The 16,920-nt window shown below is 39.9% G+C and overlaps 1 protein-coding gene across 4 annotated transcripts; it reads right to left on the bottom strand.

Annotated features, from left to right (window-relative positions):
* Positions 1–2,494: 2,494 nt before the first annotated feature.
* Positions 2,495–14,595, bottom strand: LOC100489880 (intraflagellar transport protein 22 homolog). 4 transcript variants are annotated; one of them, XM_012954444.3, is made up of 7 exons: positions 14,557–14,595; positions 14,227–14,257; positions 13,195–13,274; positions 11,578–11,660; positions 10,394–10,474; positions 8,630–8,706; positions 2,495–3,585 (listed from the first exon to the last, which is right to left on the bottom strand). In XM_012954444.3, the coding sequence occupies exons 3-7, from the start codon at positions 13,231–13,233 to the stop codon at positions 3,437–3,439; spliced, it is 429 nt and encodes a 142-aa protein (XP_012809898.1). In that variant the 5' UTR covers positions 13,234–13,274; positions 14,227–14,257; positions 14,557–14,595; the 3' UTR covers positions 2,495–3,436. The 4 variants fall into 4 exon arrangements, 3 of the variants coding, with proteins under 3 accessions (XP_012809898.1, XP_012809897.1, XP_012809896.1); XR_001169301.3 differs by lacking the exons at positions 14,227–14,257; positions 14,557–14,595 and adding exons at positions 8,190–8,435; positions 13,513–13,718 and having other exon boundaries at positions 3,496–3,585; XM_012954443.3 differs by lacking the exons at positions 14,227–14,257; positions 14,557–14,595 and adding an exon at positions 13,543–13,721.
* Positions 14,596–16,920: the final 2,325 nt, after the last annotated feature.

Genomic DNA, 16,920 nt, shown 5'->3' with positions numbered 1-16,920 from the left:
AGAAGAGAAACATTACTCTTGTACAGAATGTGGTAAAATATTGTATCAAAATTGCAACCTTTACACTCACTGTAGAATCCACACAAGAGAGTAAACCTTTTTCTTGTATAGAATTTTCAGAATGAGTAAAGAAGAATTAACAAACATAGCATAAAAGTATTAGCTTTAACAATTGAAGCTCTGAATTTATCTCTATGCCTACAAGGATTGCTATAGAAAAAGTGTTATCAGTTTATACTGCTGTTTATTCCTGCTGTTGTATTACACTCTTTTGTTAACATTCATTTTTTGTCATTAAATGTAATATGCATTGCTTTACTGGTCAGAACAAGTAAGTCTGCAGTAACCCTCTTAAAGAGGACCTGTCACTTTTTTAAAAATGCATGAAAGTGTTTGCAATTATGGAACACAACAAAACAGTTTATATAATTTTTTTAAATTAGTTGCGAAAGACAGTTTTTATAACTTACATAGAAAATGCGCCTGGAGAGCGCCATGTTGAGTGCCATGTTGAGCGCCATGTTGAGCGCCATGTTGAGAAACGACTGTGTCTCTCTTCTGCCCTCGCGCTGTGCGCATCTGAAATCTCGCACATGTGCAGTGACTCATGATGTAGTAGGAAGAGAGGAGCCGTCGCATCTTCTGTTCGGCTTTCACATTTGGAAAGCGGCTGCGCGACTCTTACAGCACTGGTAAGATTGCTGGAGAATAGCCAATATGCTGGAATTGAGTTGGTATGCAGAGGGATGCCGAAGTATTGAGAGCAGAAAAGAAGAAGAAAATAGGAAATACAAATAAAAGAAATTTAGATAGAAAAAATAAAGGAAGGGAACAGCAGCATGAACGCTCCGAGCGTTCGTTCAAACGGTCCAATCGTATTTTCCGTGACTTTTTCGTACCTTGCGCAACTTTTTCATATTTTTAGCGTGAGAAAATCGGATCGGTTTTGCCGCTGTTTACAATCATTCGGTACAAACATTTCGTGTCTTTCGGATCGCCAATACGATATTATCGTGACTAATACGATTTTTGCGTAAGCATTTTCGTGATATTTGCGATCTTCAGAAATTTTTGCTTCCAATTCAAATTTTTCCCATTTGGGATTCGAACTCATGTTTTGATAAATCTGCCCCTAAGTAATGGCGAGAGGATGATACATATTTAAAGATAAGTTAACCCTTTTTTTTCTATCAGTAAAATTACTCTAAACAGCCTCCAGAATTACCTACCTGTCCCAGCATTCTCTCTGACCTGGTTCCTCAGGTAGAGGTTTATCGTTTTTCTTTGCTTCCTTGTGCAGAGTGAAGCTCCGCCCCCACTTCCTGTTCAGGTCTCTCATTAAAACAAAAAAACCCTGCTAATGCACAGACTGGCTCATGCTGCCTCCAGGCATGCCCAGAAGGCTCTCCAGGTAGACCACAGGTAGTCAAATTGGAGAGAGAACTGAACAGGAAGTGGGGACTTCACTCTGCTAATATAGAATATGCTTGGGTTGCACTGTTACTACACATCACAACATTTTAGAAAGAGCCTGGTAAAACTTTATATAAGTCTTACAATTTATAGAAAAGCAAATTGCTTTTACCTCCCAAATCAGGTACAAATGTTTTTCTTATCATCAAAATTTAAAGGGCACCTATCGTCAAATACTGGCCTACCAGAGCCTGCAATCTGGTTAGGAAAAAAAAAATGCCCCCTCCATGTAGTTTACAGTTTATTTCAGCCATGTTCAGTAATTCTCATGCACATAATAAGTGGGTCTTCTGGCTCGCTCATTAGGTACATGATTTCATACACTTGTGCAAAGTGAGTAAAAGCTGGGACACTATGCTTAGTGGTATATTTATCATACTGTGATAAACAGTTCAAATCTAATTGCTGATAGGTTTCCCTGGGCAACATCACCAGTAATGCTTCACTTTTTACACAGCATGATATATATACCCCTAAGCATAGTAGTGTTCAACCATGGCTGCCTGCACCAGTAGCTTCCCCCTGGTGTGGGGGGTTTATGTTACTTTATTGCCATGTCACAAGAGAACTCAAATATTATGGGATACCAATGGCTATGGTACTATGGAGTACAAACATGTATTTATGGTGCCTAGATATGGTTTCCTCCAATATTTCATATTAGTTTCAGCATATCTCATCAGTGGACCAATGTGCATCCATGAGCAGTCTGCATTGGAAGGGGAGTGGAACACGAAAAGGGTTAAACATCAGAGAATTTTAGGATTACTATTAACAAATGTTAATAGTTAATCAAACTGCATAGAGAAAGTATACAGCAATGGGAGGATAAACAAGTTTGGGGATTTATGACTAAACTAGCCAGCAATGCGTCTTCTCCAGAGGAAAAGGTGAATGGTACAGTTGCATTCAGAGCTCTCATGATTACTCGATTGTGATTTCTTTTTAAGGGGCTGAAACAGTAATGAGTATTGTGCCTTGTACCCCCTTAGATGATCCTCCCCAACATGTTACTGCAACATCTCATATAAAGGAGAACTAAAATCCAGTAAATAATACGGAACATGCTATGCAAACCCAGAGGTTCAGCAGCTCTATAAGAGTAAGCATGTTGGTACATGCCAGACCAACTGAAAATAACCTTTACTTGTGGTGATTTACATTCTTCCCATTGCCAAGGAATTATGGGTCCCTTGTTGCCCACTGGTTGACAGATTCCCCCCAAAAATGTATTTCAAAGCACCCTGTGTACTATAAACTTAATTATCTAGGCAAGTGTGAACAGGAAGGTCCCAATATATACAATATATCGTATGTACCTAAGCTCAGCAGAAAAGATGGGGAGATACTGCTAATGGGTTGTGGTGACCATGTATCAACACATAAGCTGAAAACACAAGGTGTAGCATATCTAGCTTAAAAGTAAAATGTTACTATGTTACTATGTAAAACATCCATACCTTTTTAAAAATTCACTTTTACTTTCCATTCTGCACTCCTAATATTTACCCTCCCTCCTCACTGTCTATAATGGCGTAGCTCTGTGCATGTGCATGAGGTCCTCCTGTCTTACACTTACACAAAATTCTGGAATGATGCAAAGCTGCCTTGATAACAGCAGACCATTTGTAGAGAATATAATATAACAAACAGATGGAAGGAAAAAGAGCAATAGGACAGCCACTGGCTAAGCAGAGATTAAGATGAAAAGTACAAACAGCTTCTACAGTTCATATCCCATTACATTCAACTGTTTTACTATTTTAGTGATAGATCAAGAGGTGCAATATAGCCATGGGTTACTGATGAACTAACAGAAGCAGTAATTTTCCTCAATTTTTTCACAAAAAGTGGAATATTTCACACAAAATAAAGGTCCTTATCTCCTTTTCCCCATGTACTAGATTTTGATCATAAAAACTTAATAAACATTTATTTAAAAATGCAGGCTTTTAAACATCTTTTATGTTATAATGGACATTTCCTCTTGGTCTCTGCTCTCCGACAAAGAAATGACTATGCCTCGAAGGTATTTCATTAACTCCATTCTTACATCCTCAGGGTCATCTTCCAGATTGGAATATATAAGGGTTAATGTAGCAAGGGCTGGAGCTGTAAAACAACAATAACCTACATTACAATCTGGTATAATTAAATATAGTCACACCAAACAACTTTAGGATCTTGTATGATAAAACACCCATGTCTTTATCTGTGCAACAAACTCTTAACGTGGCCTTACACGAGCAGATTCTAGCTGCCAATTCGAGTCCTTCAGACCAATACAGCAGCTTATCTGTATGTGTATGGGGACCCCTGACTGATATCTGGCCTAAAATTGGCCAGTTGTTGATCAGACAGGTTTGATTTTCTGCATTGATGCGGTCCTTGCTACGATGGGTCCAATTCCCAACAAATTACTCCAATATTGACCACCTTAGGTGAGCATATCGGTGGAAAGTTCCTCATTGGAAATATCCCAAAGCTCTTAATAAGAAATGGCAGTTTCACATATAACACACATACTGTATGAGTTAAGAAGCACAGACATCACATCTGACAAATTTGCTTAATTTGGTTTTAGTTTTTCTATACTACCACCATTGGCCCTAAAGAGGAGAAAAGATTTACTCGAATCATTCTACAACATACCCCATTTATAAATATATCTTAATTTTAAAGGTCATTTTTACAGTTTGGACTCATTTCAATTGCGATGCTTAAAGGAGACATTTCATATTACCTTCAAATTCAGTTATATGATTCATCTTTCTTCAATCTATGTAATCTTGCAGAAAAAAAATGATTTGAATGCATTTTACCTGCTAAAATCGTTTTTATATCAGAGCTGCAGAGAGATCTTCACTCCTCTGAAGCTAAACTGAAATGAGAGATGGGAGTGTCTCTTCATTCTCCCACAGGAAATTGTCACAGCACTGACTGACAGGCTGAACTCTGCTGTAGCAGGGAAACCCCTCCCACCTCCCTGCCTGTGTATCTGTTACCAGTCTGCACATAGCTGTCCTGTGCTGCTGCCTGAGCTTTACAAGTTGCAGGGAGTTGTTGCAGGAGAAAATGCAAAAAAACCCCAGCTTAGGTATCAAAGTACAAGTTGCAGGGAGTTGTTGCAGGAGAAAATACCAAAAAACATCCAGTTTAGGTATCAAAGTACAAGTTGCAGAGAGTTGTTGCAGGAGAAAATACCAAAAAACATCCAGTTTAGGTATCAAAGTACAAGTTGCAGGGAGTTGTTGCAGGAGAAAATACCAAAAAACATCCAGTTTAGGTATCAAAGTACAAGTTGCAGGGAGTTGTTGCAGGAGAAAATACCAAAAAAAACCTAGTTTAGGTGTCAAAGTACAAGTTGCAGGGAGTTGTTGCAGGAGAAAATACAAAAAAAAAACAGTTTAGGTGTCAAAGTACAAGTTGCAGGGAGTTGTTGCAGGAGAAAATACAAAAAAAACCCCAGTTTAGGTATCAAAGTACAAGTTGCAGGGAGTTGTTGCAGGAGAAAATACCAAAAAAAACCTAGTTTAGGTGTCAAAGTACAAGTTGCAGGGAGTTGTTGCAGGAGAAAATACCAAAAAAAACCCAGTTTAGGTGTCAAAGTACAAGTTGCAGGGAGTTGTTGCAGGGGAAAATACCAAAAAACAGCCAGTTTAGGTATCAAAGTACAAGTTGCAGGGAGTTGTTGCAGGAGAAAATACCAAAAAATGGCCAGTTTAGGTGTCAAAGTACAAGTTGCAGGGAGTTGTTGCAGGGGAAAATACCAAAAGACAGCCAGTTTAGGTGTCAAAGTACAAGTTGCAGGGAGTTGTTGCAGGAGAAAATACCAAAAACCAGCCAGTTTAGGTATCAAAGTACAAGTTGCAGGGAGTTGTTGCAGGAGAAAATACCAAAAAACAGCCAGTTTAGGTATCAAAGTACAAGTTGCAGGGAGTTGTTGCAGGAGAAAATACCAAAAAACAGCCAGTTTAGGTGTCAAAGTACAAGTTGCAGGGAGTTGTTGCAGGAGAAAATACAAAAAAAAACCCAGTTTAGGTGTCAAAGTACAAGTTGCAGGGAGTTGTTGCAGGAGAAAATACCAAAAAAAAACCTAGTTTAGGTGTCAAAGTACAAGTTGCAGGGAGTTGTTGCAGGAGAAAATACAAAAAAAAACCCAGTTTAGGTGTCAAAGTACAAGTTGCAGGGAGTTGTTGCAGGGGAAAATACCAAAAAAACAGCCAGTTTAGGTATCAAAGTACAAGTTGCAGGGAGTTGTTGCAGGGGAAAATACCAAAAAACAGCCAGTTTAGGTATCAAAGTACAAGTTGCAGGGAGTTGTTGCAGGAGAAAATACCAAAAAACAGCCAGTTTAGGTGTCAAAGTACAAGTTGCAGGGAGTTGTTGCAGGGGAAAATACCAAAAAACAGCCAGTTTAGGTGTCAAAGTACAAGTTGCAGGGAGTTGTTGCAGGAGAAAATACCAAAAAACAGCCAGTTTAGGTATCAAAGTACAAGTTGCAGGGAGTTGTTGCAGGAGAAAATACCAAAAAACAGCCAGTTTAGGTGTCAAAGTACAAGTTGCAGGGAGTTGTTGCAGGAGAAAATACCAAAAAACAGCCAGTTTAGGTGTCAAAGTACAAGTTGCAGGGAGTTGTTTCAGGAGAAAATACCAAAAAAAACCCAGTTTAGGTGTCAAAGTACAAGTTGCAGGGAGTTGTTGCAGGGGAAAATGCAAAAAAACAGCCAGTTTAGGTGTCAAAGTACAAGTTGCAGGGGAAAATACCAAAAAACAGCCAGTTTAGGTATCAAAGTACAAGTTGCAGGGAGTTGTTGCAGGAGAAAATACCAAAAAAACAGCCAGTTTAGGTGTCAAAGTACAAGTTGCAGGGAGTTGTTGCAGGAGAAAATACCAAAAAACAGCCAGTTTAGGTATCAAAGTACAAGTTGCAGGGAGTTGTTGCAGGAGAAAATACCAAAAAACAGCCAGTTTAGGTGTCAAAGTACAAGTTGCAGGGAGTTGTTGCAGGAGAAAATACCAAAAAACAGCCAGTTTAGGTGTCAAAGTACAAGTTGCAGGGAGTTGTTGCAGGAGAAAATACCAAAAAAACCCCAGTTTAGGTGTCAAAGTACAAGTTGCAGGGAGTTGTTGCAGGGGAAAATACAAAAAAACAGCCAGTTTAGGTGTCAAAGTACAAGTTGCAGGGAGTTGTTACATAGTTACATAGGGTTGAAAAAAGACCAGTGTCCATCAAGTTCAACCCATCCAAGTAAACCCAGCACACCTAACCCACACCTACCAATCTATACACTCACATACATACACTATATATACAACCACTAGTACTAACTGTAGATATTAGTATCACAATAGCCTTGGATATTCTGATTGATCAAGAACTCATCCAGGCCCCTCTTAAAGGCATTAACAGAATCTGCCATTACCACATCACTAGGAAGGGCATTCCATAACCTCACTGCCCTCACCGTGAAAAACCACCTATGCTGCTTCAAATGGAAGCTCCTTTCCTCTAATCTAAAGGGGTGACCTCTGGTGCGCTGATTGTTTTTATGGGAAAAAAGAACATCCCCCAACTGCCTATAATCCCCTCTAATGTACTTGTACAGAGTAATCATGTCCCCTCGCAAGCGCCTCTTTTCCAGAGAAAACAACCCCAACCTCGACAGTCTAACCTCATAGTTAAAATCTTCCATCCCCTTAACCAGTTTAGTTGCACGTCTCTGCACTCTCTCCAGCTCATTAATATCCTTCTTAAGGACTGGAGCCCAAAACTGCACTGCATACTCAAGGTGAGGCCTTACCAGGGACCTATAAAGGGGCAAAATTATGTTCTCATCCCTTGAGTCAATGCCCTTTTTTATACAAGACAGCACTTTATTTGCTGTAGTAGCCACAGAATGACACTGCCTGGCATTAGACAACTTGTTATCAACAAAAACCCCTAGATCCTTCTCCATTAAGGATACCCCCAACACACTACCATTCAGTAGATAGTTTGCGTTTATATTATTTCTACCAAAGTGCATAACTTTGCACTTATCAACATTGAACCTCATTTTCCAGTTTGCTGCCCAGTTATCTAATTTTGTCAAATCGCTCTGCAAAGCAGCAGCATCCTGCATGGAACTTATAGTTTTGCAGGAGAAAATACAAAAAAAACCCCAGTTTAGGTGTCAAAATACAAGTTGCAGGGAGTTGTTGCAGGAGAAAATACAAAAAAAACAGCCAGTTTAGGTATCAAAGTACAAGTTGCAGGGAGTTGTTGCAGGAGAAAATACAAAAAAAAACAGCCAGTTTAGGTGTCAAAGTACAAGTTGCAGGGAGTTGTTGCAGGGGAAAATACCAAAAAACAGCCAGTTTAGGTATCAAAGTACAAGTTGCAGGGAGTTGTTGCAGGGGAAAATACCAAAAAACAGCCAGTTTAGGTGTCAAAGTACAAGTTGCAGGGAGTTGCATGTAAAAAAAAAACTCTCATAGTGATTGCAGAACGTAATACTGATGGGCAGGGACACTGTAGGATTGGGTGCAGGGAGTTGTAACTATATATAATTGGAACCTAACATGGATGCAGGGAGTTGCAAGCAAATAACACACATCATTTATCATTAGGTACAGTCTAATGAATAAACAGATCTGACTCCTTCATTGTAAATAACGTTTTCTTTTATTTGGTAAATAATTTTTTTTTAAGAAAGAGAATCAAGGTGCCTTACATTCCAGCATGTCACAGACGCAGCGAATCTTCCTTCAACTGAGCTGCAAGTCAGGAGAGCAGGGCCGGCCAGGAGCAGCACTGAGAAGGACCCCAGCGTGACTGACGTGGGCGGGGAAATGACGTCATCAAAGGCGCCGCCCACGTCTCACGCCCACTCCTCTCTCAGTGGCTGCAGTGTCTGTATAGGAAAGAAGCGAGGGCCGGCGGCCCCAGCTACAGACAGACTATTTTCCAGCCGGAAGCCCTGTGAAAGGGAGGGGCTTTAGCATTTGTGCAGGGATTACACAGCCTTCTTCAACAGTAGGTATAAAATACACTTTATTTTATTCAATTTTAGAGTGTTAGCTGCAATTTAAGATAAACTGAAAAATGATGGTATATGTCTCCTTTAAACTTATTTTTTATGTTCTATACTGTATTAAAAATGTGCCAGCTTACCTAAATTTAGACGTTCTCTTTCGTCCCCTGACCCAGGCTTTTTATGTGCAATCAGAAGACACTCGCACTCGCTGCTTCTGGATAAAGTTTAAAGGAACAGTAACACTAAAATATAAAAATGTTTTAAAATAATTAAAATATAATGTACTGTTGCCCTGCACTGGTAAAAGTTGTGTGTTTGCTTCAGAAAGACTACTGTAGTTAACAGAAATAACTGTTGTGTAGCCATGGAGGCAGCCATTTAAATTGTAAAAAGGAGAAAAGGCACAGGTTATATAAGAAGATAACAGATAACTGTGTAGAATACAATGGGATTCTATGCTACTTATCTGTTATCTGCTACGTAACCTGTGCCTTTTCTCCTTTTTTCAATTTAAATGGCTGCCCCCATGGCTACACAGCAGGGTATTTATATAAACTGTAGTAGTGTTTATGAAGCAAACACACAACTTTTACCAGTGCAGGGCAACAGTACATAATATATTAATTATTTTTATACACTTTCATTTTTTGGTGTTACTGTTCCTTTAAGTGCCACATTTCAATCTCTTTGAGATGACTAGGAATATCAGAATTGAAAACTATGATTACTCCATGTGAGTATTTCATTATCACTGGCCAACAACTCTTAAACCTATTTACAAGACAAGAATAAAGAGATGGTTCATTAAAAAAAATGTGTCCATTATTTACATAAAAGTTATTTTCTACAGCTTTTGCCTTTAAAAAATGAAAGCATTTAAACTGCAAACAAAGCAGTAGACACATATATATATAGCAGACCCACAATTGGCACCACCAACCTGTATCAATTCCTCTCCCCACCCCAAACCACTGCCTAAGCCTAACCTGGATGTCACGTAACTCAGAAATAACATCACTCCAGGGACAAACAAAGTAGGTGCCTTAACCAGTCCCTGCTTCCCATGCGTGTTTCTTGCAGGTATCCATTCCACTGTTTATATATAATACCTTATGATAACAAGCAACTATACAGCAAATAACCTAGCATTATTTTCCAAGGGCAAGCTCTTTCCTTTTGAAGTACATTATCTATATAATTACTGTATAACATTTAGGCTGATGGCCCACAAAGTGAGTTAGTTGCCTGCAGGAAAAAACTTTGCGTGACTTTGAATTGATGCCTTGGCCTTTCCACCAGCAACTCCAGCAGGATTTTTAGAAGCGTATTTATCAGTGGGTGAAAGTTAGAACTCACCATTTGATAAATACACTTCTAAAAATCCCATAGGAATGAAAAGAACATGGTTGAGTTTTTATGTATTAAGCTTTAAACTCACATTTTGATAAATCTGCCCCTAGACTACTACAGACTATTTGCAACTTATTTCCATGTACAAAGTTATATATAACCATAACCAATAATAACCTAGTAAATGTTGCCAAGCTACATCCTTATTTACCTGACAAGTATATACCTACAAAATTACTACTGTCTAAACACCTAGACTATGGCATAATAACTGGAACATATTGAAAAATCTCTCCTAATATAGCTGACACCTCACCCGTTGCCCTGATTAAAACAAAAGGCAAAAACCATGTTTAGTACATGCCCTTTTCATTGACCTCATGTTGAACAAGGGGATTTACTGCCCTTTAAAATATCTACTACGTTTTGATAATGATTTCAGTTCCCCTATTACTGGGATTTTTCATTTATATGCACCAAAGCTTTGCTGAAACCATTATCTTGAGATTGATGTCAGCAATTCTAATGGAGCTCCTATTAATGTAACTTACTTTGAATCTCCCCCACAGTCCCAAAGTTCCACTTCACAAGAGGAGCCTTTATTTCCATTTGGACATTCACATTCTAGAATTCTAAAAAAAAAAAAAAAGTATTAAAGGGATAACAAATAAAATAAAGTTCAATACAGCTATTATATTGATTGGGAAATGTAAAAATCATAAAGAAACCTTAACCAAACATAAGAAATCAGAACTGAACCTGCGACAGAAAACTTAAAGGAGAAGGAAAGGCAAAATCTATTAAGCACACTATTAAAAAGTACTACTATTGCTGTGTAAAATCGCTATATTCCTGGCTTGCCTAATGAAAGATTTACAGAGATACACATACTAGAACTTACATGCTTGTTTCAGTGAACGGCGCCGCCATCTTATCCAGCGTGTCTGAATGGGCTAAAAAGCACAAGCCAGCCTCCCAGCTCCTGTTAGAAATTTTCTGCAGCTCCACAAACCCCCCCTCCTGCCACAAACCCCCCCCCGCTCCTGCCACAAACCCCCCCCCGCTCCTGCCACAAACCCCCCCTCCAGCCACAAACCCCCGCTCCTGCCACAAACCCCCCCTCCTGCCACAAACCCCCCCCCGCTCCTGCCACAAACCCCCCCTCCTGCCACAAACCCCCCCAAGCTCCACAAACCCCTGCTCCTGCCATAAACAATCTCCCTGGCAGCACCAGCCCGTCCTCCCCCCTGCTTGTGAGAGAACTCGGCAACGCTGCGTCCCCATGGCAACCGGACGCTTCTGCTCTCTGCCCATGCGCTGCCTGTAGAAACGAGTCCTCATGTCTTGGAAAAAGTTTTTTATCTCTGTTTGGCTTCTGATCTTCTGAACGGTGAAGTATGGGGAGACTTAAGGGCACTATTGAGAGAACTGAAGGAATGCCTGCAGCTTGGGGTTAACTCTTTACTAGCCTTTCCTTCTCCTTTAAAGGAAAAAAAAAAAAACGGAGCTCTCTGCTGTGCACTGAGCATGTCTGTGTCCTAGACAATCAGTGTTCAGTGAGACAGGAAGCTGCAAAGACTTAGAGCAGGTACTGCATTTACTGACAAGACTTTTCCATGTCAGAGCCAGATTAAGCAACAGCACGGTGAGTTCAGGAAATATGTTAAGGACTGTGTTAAGGCTAAGTTATTGAGCTCATGTTGTTTTTAGACTTTCCTTGTCCTTTAACCCTTACCTTACACCTTGAGTGGGGTTGTATTCGCCAGCTATTGTTTCTGTTGCATCAGATATAAAATTGGCCAAAACGCTTTTACCGCTCTGCAATTGAAAAACAATCAAATCAGTTCCATCAACAATTCCATCCAACAACAAATCCTCATAAAATTATATATTCCAGACATCTAGCATACGCAATATTTTATGCAGTATCTAATGTAACTTAAACGGAGAGAGGTATAAGAGCAGATGTCCTAGTTTTTTCCTCTTATATTTCTGGACAGTATTTTTACCCAGTTAAGGATATATATTTATATCTATGCTCTCATTCTACTCTGGGTTGTCCTTTGGATGATCAGTTGTAATGCAAAGATGCAAAGGCCAAATCACAAATTAAAATTAAATTTACAGAAATTCATTTTTGGGGTTTTAGATACCTGTGCAGTGATATTATTTAGTGAAGGATTGGTTGAACCATCCTACTTTGCAACCGATTCATTTTATTTGTCTACTCAAGGTATGTTTAAAACTGTGTACTTCCTTAGAGCTCTTGCATACAAGCAAATGCTAGGTAAAGCATGAAACACGTAAAGTCGAAATTATATTGTATCAGCTTCAATAAACAAATTTACAAGCCTGGGATGTTTTGCAAAGCCTGCCACATTCCTGAATTGAATACAAACACATGTTTAGAACCCCCAACATCCAGTGGGTGCATCCCAGAAAAATCAGTCTAAAGAAAAAATTCCCCTTACAGAGAGAAAAGGTTGATAAATATATATTTCCCCTGCACTTTCTACAGACAACAATTCATGTACTAAAGAGAGCACATAAAATGTTTTTTTCTGCTGATACCATGTAAGTAAATAACTTATGCTCTACAATTCTATCTCCATCAGAACTAGTGCAGAGGTTACCATCTGCATCGCTCACAAAAAGCAGAATTAGATAAATGAGGAAACACTGTGTGAAAAAAGATATAAGCAGTTAGGGGAAATGAAAGCCCCACAGGCACCCCTTTGGTACCCCAGTTCTTTATAACATGTTTCAAATGCAATCAGTGCTGTCCAGCAACATATATTTATTCATGTCCCTGGATCTTTAAGCGATCTAGTCACCCTAAAGCAGTGGCTCGGGGGCAACATGCTTCTCACCAACCCCTTGGATGTTGCTCCCAGTGGCATCAAAGCAGGTGCTTATTTTTGAACTCTTGGCTTGGAGGCAAGTTTTAGTTAATAAAAAACCTGGAGTACTGCCAAACAGACCCCCCTGTAGGCTGCCAGTACAGATATGGGCTACCAAATAGCCAATCACAGCCCTTATTTGGCACCACCAGGAATTTGTTTGTGTTACTCCCCAAATATTTGCCCTGTCCTAAAGTAACCAGATACAAGTTCAGAAAACATTCACGCTATGGTGGAACTGCATTTTCCGTGAGAGATGGAATTTTACAGCGAAATTCACACAAAAAGTAACTAATACAGTGAAACTGCAGATACAATTGCATTCCCAGAATGCACTGGTGCCCTAATAATCTATATATGTGCCTCTCTAGCACCCACACTCTACCAGTGTTACTCGTGTTAAAATTAAAATGATCACAATACTGCAGCACTTCCGGTTTTTCCATCCGTACCTCCGTGGGTCCAACGACAAGCACTTTCGCCTTAAACATGTTATTCAGTCTTTGATATCACAGGGTATGTGGAGTTTTACCTGTAAGATAAAGCAAAGTTAGTGCATAGCGTAGGTGTTGGGGGAAGGGGCAGAATGCCTATTCAGAAGTGTATTAAAGCAAAACAGATCGTATTTCTATGATCTGGGAACAGTGTCCTTTAATAGGTTGTATTATTGGCCCTGAACAGTAGAAGGAATTGTGGGAAGGAACAGCTTGGGGAGAGGGGGCAATGCGAGCTGGAGAGTGAGTGTAAGCGAGATAACAACACCCAATTACCCCATGTAAGACGGAAATGTGTCCTCAAACCTGAGCAGCGGATAGGCGATATACCGGGAGGCCAAAGCACCGGGTAAGAATCAATGCAAGGCCTAGCGTCTGGATGTTTCCATGGCTGCGGCTCTCCGATTGGCTGAGACAACTTCCACAGACACAGTCTGCTGATTGGTTGGAGCCGTTTCCTTAGAAACAATTATGCAGGCCATCGTTGTGCTACGTAGCAATCGGTATGTTCTTGAAGTAGTACTAACCGAGCCCATGTGACATATGTGTGTTATAGGTGCTATCAGCTGCACAAACTGTTGGCTCATTTGTGCGGTGGCTCCGGTCAAACACTAATTACGCCATTATGAGGGAGGATGGATTCTGTCGGTGGGCAGAGGAAAGGCATTTGGGAGAGAAGTGTGTTTCTTCGTTTTGTTGAGCCTGTCACTGGCGTTTCCCGTTACCACGTTATCTGTGCCCTGACTTGCGGCTTAAAGGGCAATTTCAGCAAAACTAATTACGCATAAAACAAGACTCCCCAACCCCTCAGAAATGTGTTCAAATTTTAAATAACCTGCCAAATTTTGTAAAATGGGAGTGGTATTTAGGGGGTGTTAGGGGGTGCATATAGCAATAAGATCAATTTAGGTGTTTTATAAAGCACAGGGCAAGGTGGAAATTGCAAAAAGTAGGTGCAAACTCCCCAAAATGTTTACATTTTCACCCTACCTGTATGTTGCTCTAGAGAAGCAGGTGTTTTCTATTACAGAAGAAAAACAGAAAAAAGAATGAATGCGATGAAATCTAATTAGTAAAGGCTGCCTAATATTTGACAGTGGTCTTCTTGTTCTTTTTGTTGTCTAAACTGTGGAATTAAAGAAAAACTATACCCCAATGTATAGAAAAATATATTGCATAAACAGCTCATACATAAAACCCTGCTTCATCTAAAGAAACCATTTTTATGAAATTATACTTTTTTAGTAGTATGTGCCATTGGGTAATCCTAAATAAAAAATAGAATTCACAGTGCATACAAACAAGCTAAGGCACACATACTGCTAGGCCCCATCAGCCAATGAATGGACAGAGTTCTGTCTTTTGCTTCCACACTACTTCCTGTTAGAGTTGGAGCTGCATCACTTCCTGTCAGCTGATCTCTGAGGGAGCACACAGCCCATCACTTAATGGTGGCTCGAGGGAAAGGATGTAAAAGGACAATATTTACTGATAAATATGTTCCAGTTTGGTGAGATTCTTTAATAGGGCACTTAACATGATATAAACCATCTATTAGTTAAGTATTTGTATTGGGGATATAGTTTTCCTTTAATACATACTTTGGACACAATATAAAAGTGAAAATATTTTTTGACCACTTGGTGCTGCTACAGTACTTTTCAGTTCTGATAAAACTGCATTTCACTTGTGCAACTGCCAGATAACATTTCTTGAGTTTATTGTGTTGGTTGAAAACCCCAATATACTGTTCTTGAACTTTGGCTTCTTCTTCTTATTCTTAGCGCCCCCCATTTTCTAAACGCTACTTCTCCTACAGTTTTAGGGGTACAACACCCCAACTCTCCACACTTCTTCGCCCTATAGCGGAGCAGGTTGCTTGTGCTTTTCTAAGCAATCCACCCACCCCCCGTCTTTTTGTGGCGCCGCTCCGAGCACCCCAATTTTTCCATTGACTTTGACAGGGAAGATATCAAACTGCTGCCACACTTACAGCTTTGAAGCTACACCCCCCAAACTTGAATAACATAATGATGGGGTCACCCCGAATGAAACACCGACATTTGTTGGATGACCCCCAAAGTGGGAGGGGCCAACAACAGCCAATCAAATTTCATCCATTGACTTTAATGGGGAAATTGAAACTGCTGCCAATCTTACAGCTTTGAGGCTGTAACAATAAACACAAATACAAATAAATACAAGATACAGTTACAGTTGCAATAAGTTAAGAGTCAAAGACACAAGAGGAAGGAGGTCCCTGCCCCGTAGAGCTTACAATCTATATGGTGAAGTATAAAATGCTGTCAGTCTCACAATGTTTATGCCTGAGTCCCCAAACTTTGCAAAGTTGGTCCCTGGGGGACTGCAGTTCAAACATAGGAAAAGTAGGTTGGGCCACTAACAGCTAATCAGATTCCATCCATTGAATTTTATTGATTTAAATTTAAAATGCTGTCATTCTCACACTATTTATGCCAGGGTGCTCAGTGTCACTGGGTGATTTCGACTCAAGGTTAGAAAAAGTGGGCACACCCACCAACCACCAATCACAATTTGCCTATTGACTTTTATTGGTTTAAAGTTAAACTGCTGCCGTTCTTTAACTATTAATCCCAGGGTCCCTAAACTTTGCAGAGTTAGTCACAGGGTAACTGCAGGGGGGAAATCTACATTGCTGCCATTCAGACACTATTAAAATCAGGGTCCCCAAACTTTGCACAGTGGTTTTTACTATATAACTGTGGGTCCAAGGTTAAAAAAAGTGGGCGGAGCCAACAACAGCCAATCAGATTTCATTTTGTGACTTCACGTTTTTCAACCCAACATGAAGTTTGTTCTCAAACTTCCCTTTCTAGTTTTCTGTTTGCTATTACGTGCTATAATATATTTTGTTTCAAAACACTATTTTTTTTATATTGTCTTGTCTCAATTACAGTATTTCTGTTGCAAACATGTGTTCTGCTCACTTAATGCAATGTAAATTTGCTGTTATTTCCCTACCTGACTCAGTACATAAATTACCCTAAGGCAACTGCCCCATGGGGCTGACTCTCATCCTGTGGATAAATGCAGGCTGAGAATAAGTCCCTATGCTAGCATCAGCCTTTTCCTGTGTGTGCACCTGATGGCACTGCATTGGCCCCGGTACAAGAAGTGCAGTTTGGAGTTGAAATGTCATGCTTTTCAGCACTGGATTAGCCACATGTGGCATTAGGGTTATTACCTTGTGGCAAGTACATTACCCGCTGGGGTGGGGATGGGTCTGTGACGTAATGGCCACGGCAGTGATGCAAACAGGGTGGGCTTTGCGATCGGGATCGCTATCGGAGGGGAATATGTGAGTTCAGCATGTAGTGGGGGAATTCAGTCCTGTCCGACCCTGCCAGCCTATTGCTGAAATAGACACAAATGGACAGAATTATCAGCACTGGAATTTGAGCATTATCGAAATTTGAGCTAATTTATTAAAAACTCTAATATGGAAAAGTTGACTGTATAAAAACATTGCAATGCAAATCAGACACAATGAAATCTCATTTTACCCTTCATTTTCAGGTATGCCTAATTTCCAATTAGACCTGGAAACTGAAATTGAAAATTAGCTTGAATTTTGAAAATGGAACTCCTTTTGACTATATAAACTTGACCGCATGTAGGTGACAAATAATTTTTGAGTTTTTA

This window comes from Xenopus tropicalis, chromosome 3, assembly GCF_000004195.4.
Source record: "Xenopus tropicalis strain Nigerian chromosome 3, UCB_Xtro_10.0, whole genome shotgun sequence".
Lineage (NCBI taxonomy): Eukaryota > Metazoa > Chordata > Amphibia > Anura > Pipidae > Xenopus > Xenopus tropicalis.
This window is presented reverse-complemented; position numbering and strand designations above follow the sequence as displayed.

Excerpts from the sequence above, each read along its gene's own strand:
- LOC100489880 (XM_012954444.3), bottom strand. The coding sequence starts at position 13,233 with ATGTTTAAGGCGAAAGTGCTTGTCGTTGGACCCACGGAG. Across the intron at positions 10,475-11,577 it reads AACCCCACTCAAGGTGTAAG|AATTCTAGAATGTGAATGTC; the intron begins GTAAGGGTTAAA and ends TTTTTTTTTTAG. Across the intron at positions 8,707-10,393 it reads GACTGTGGGGGAGATTCAAA|AAGCAGCGAGTGCGAGTGTC; the intron begins GTAAGTTACATT and ends AACTTTATCCAG.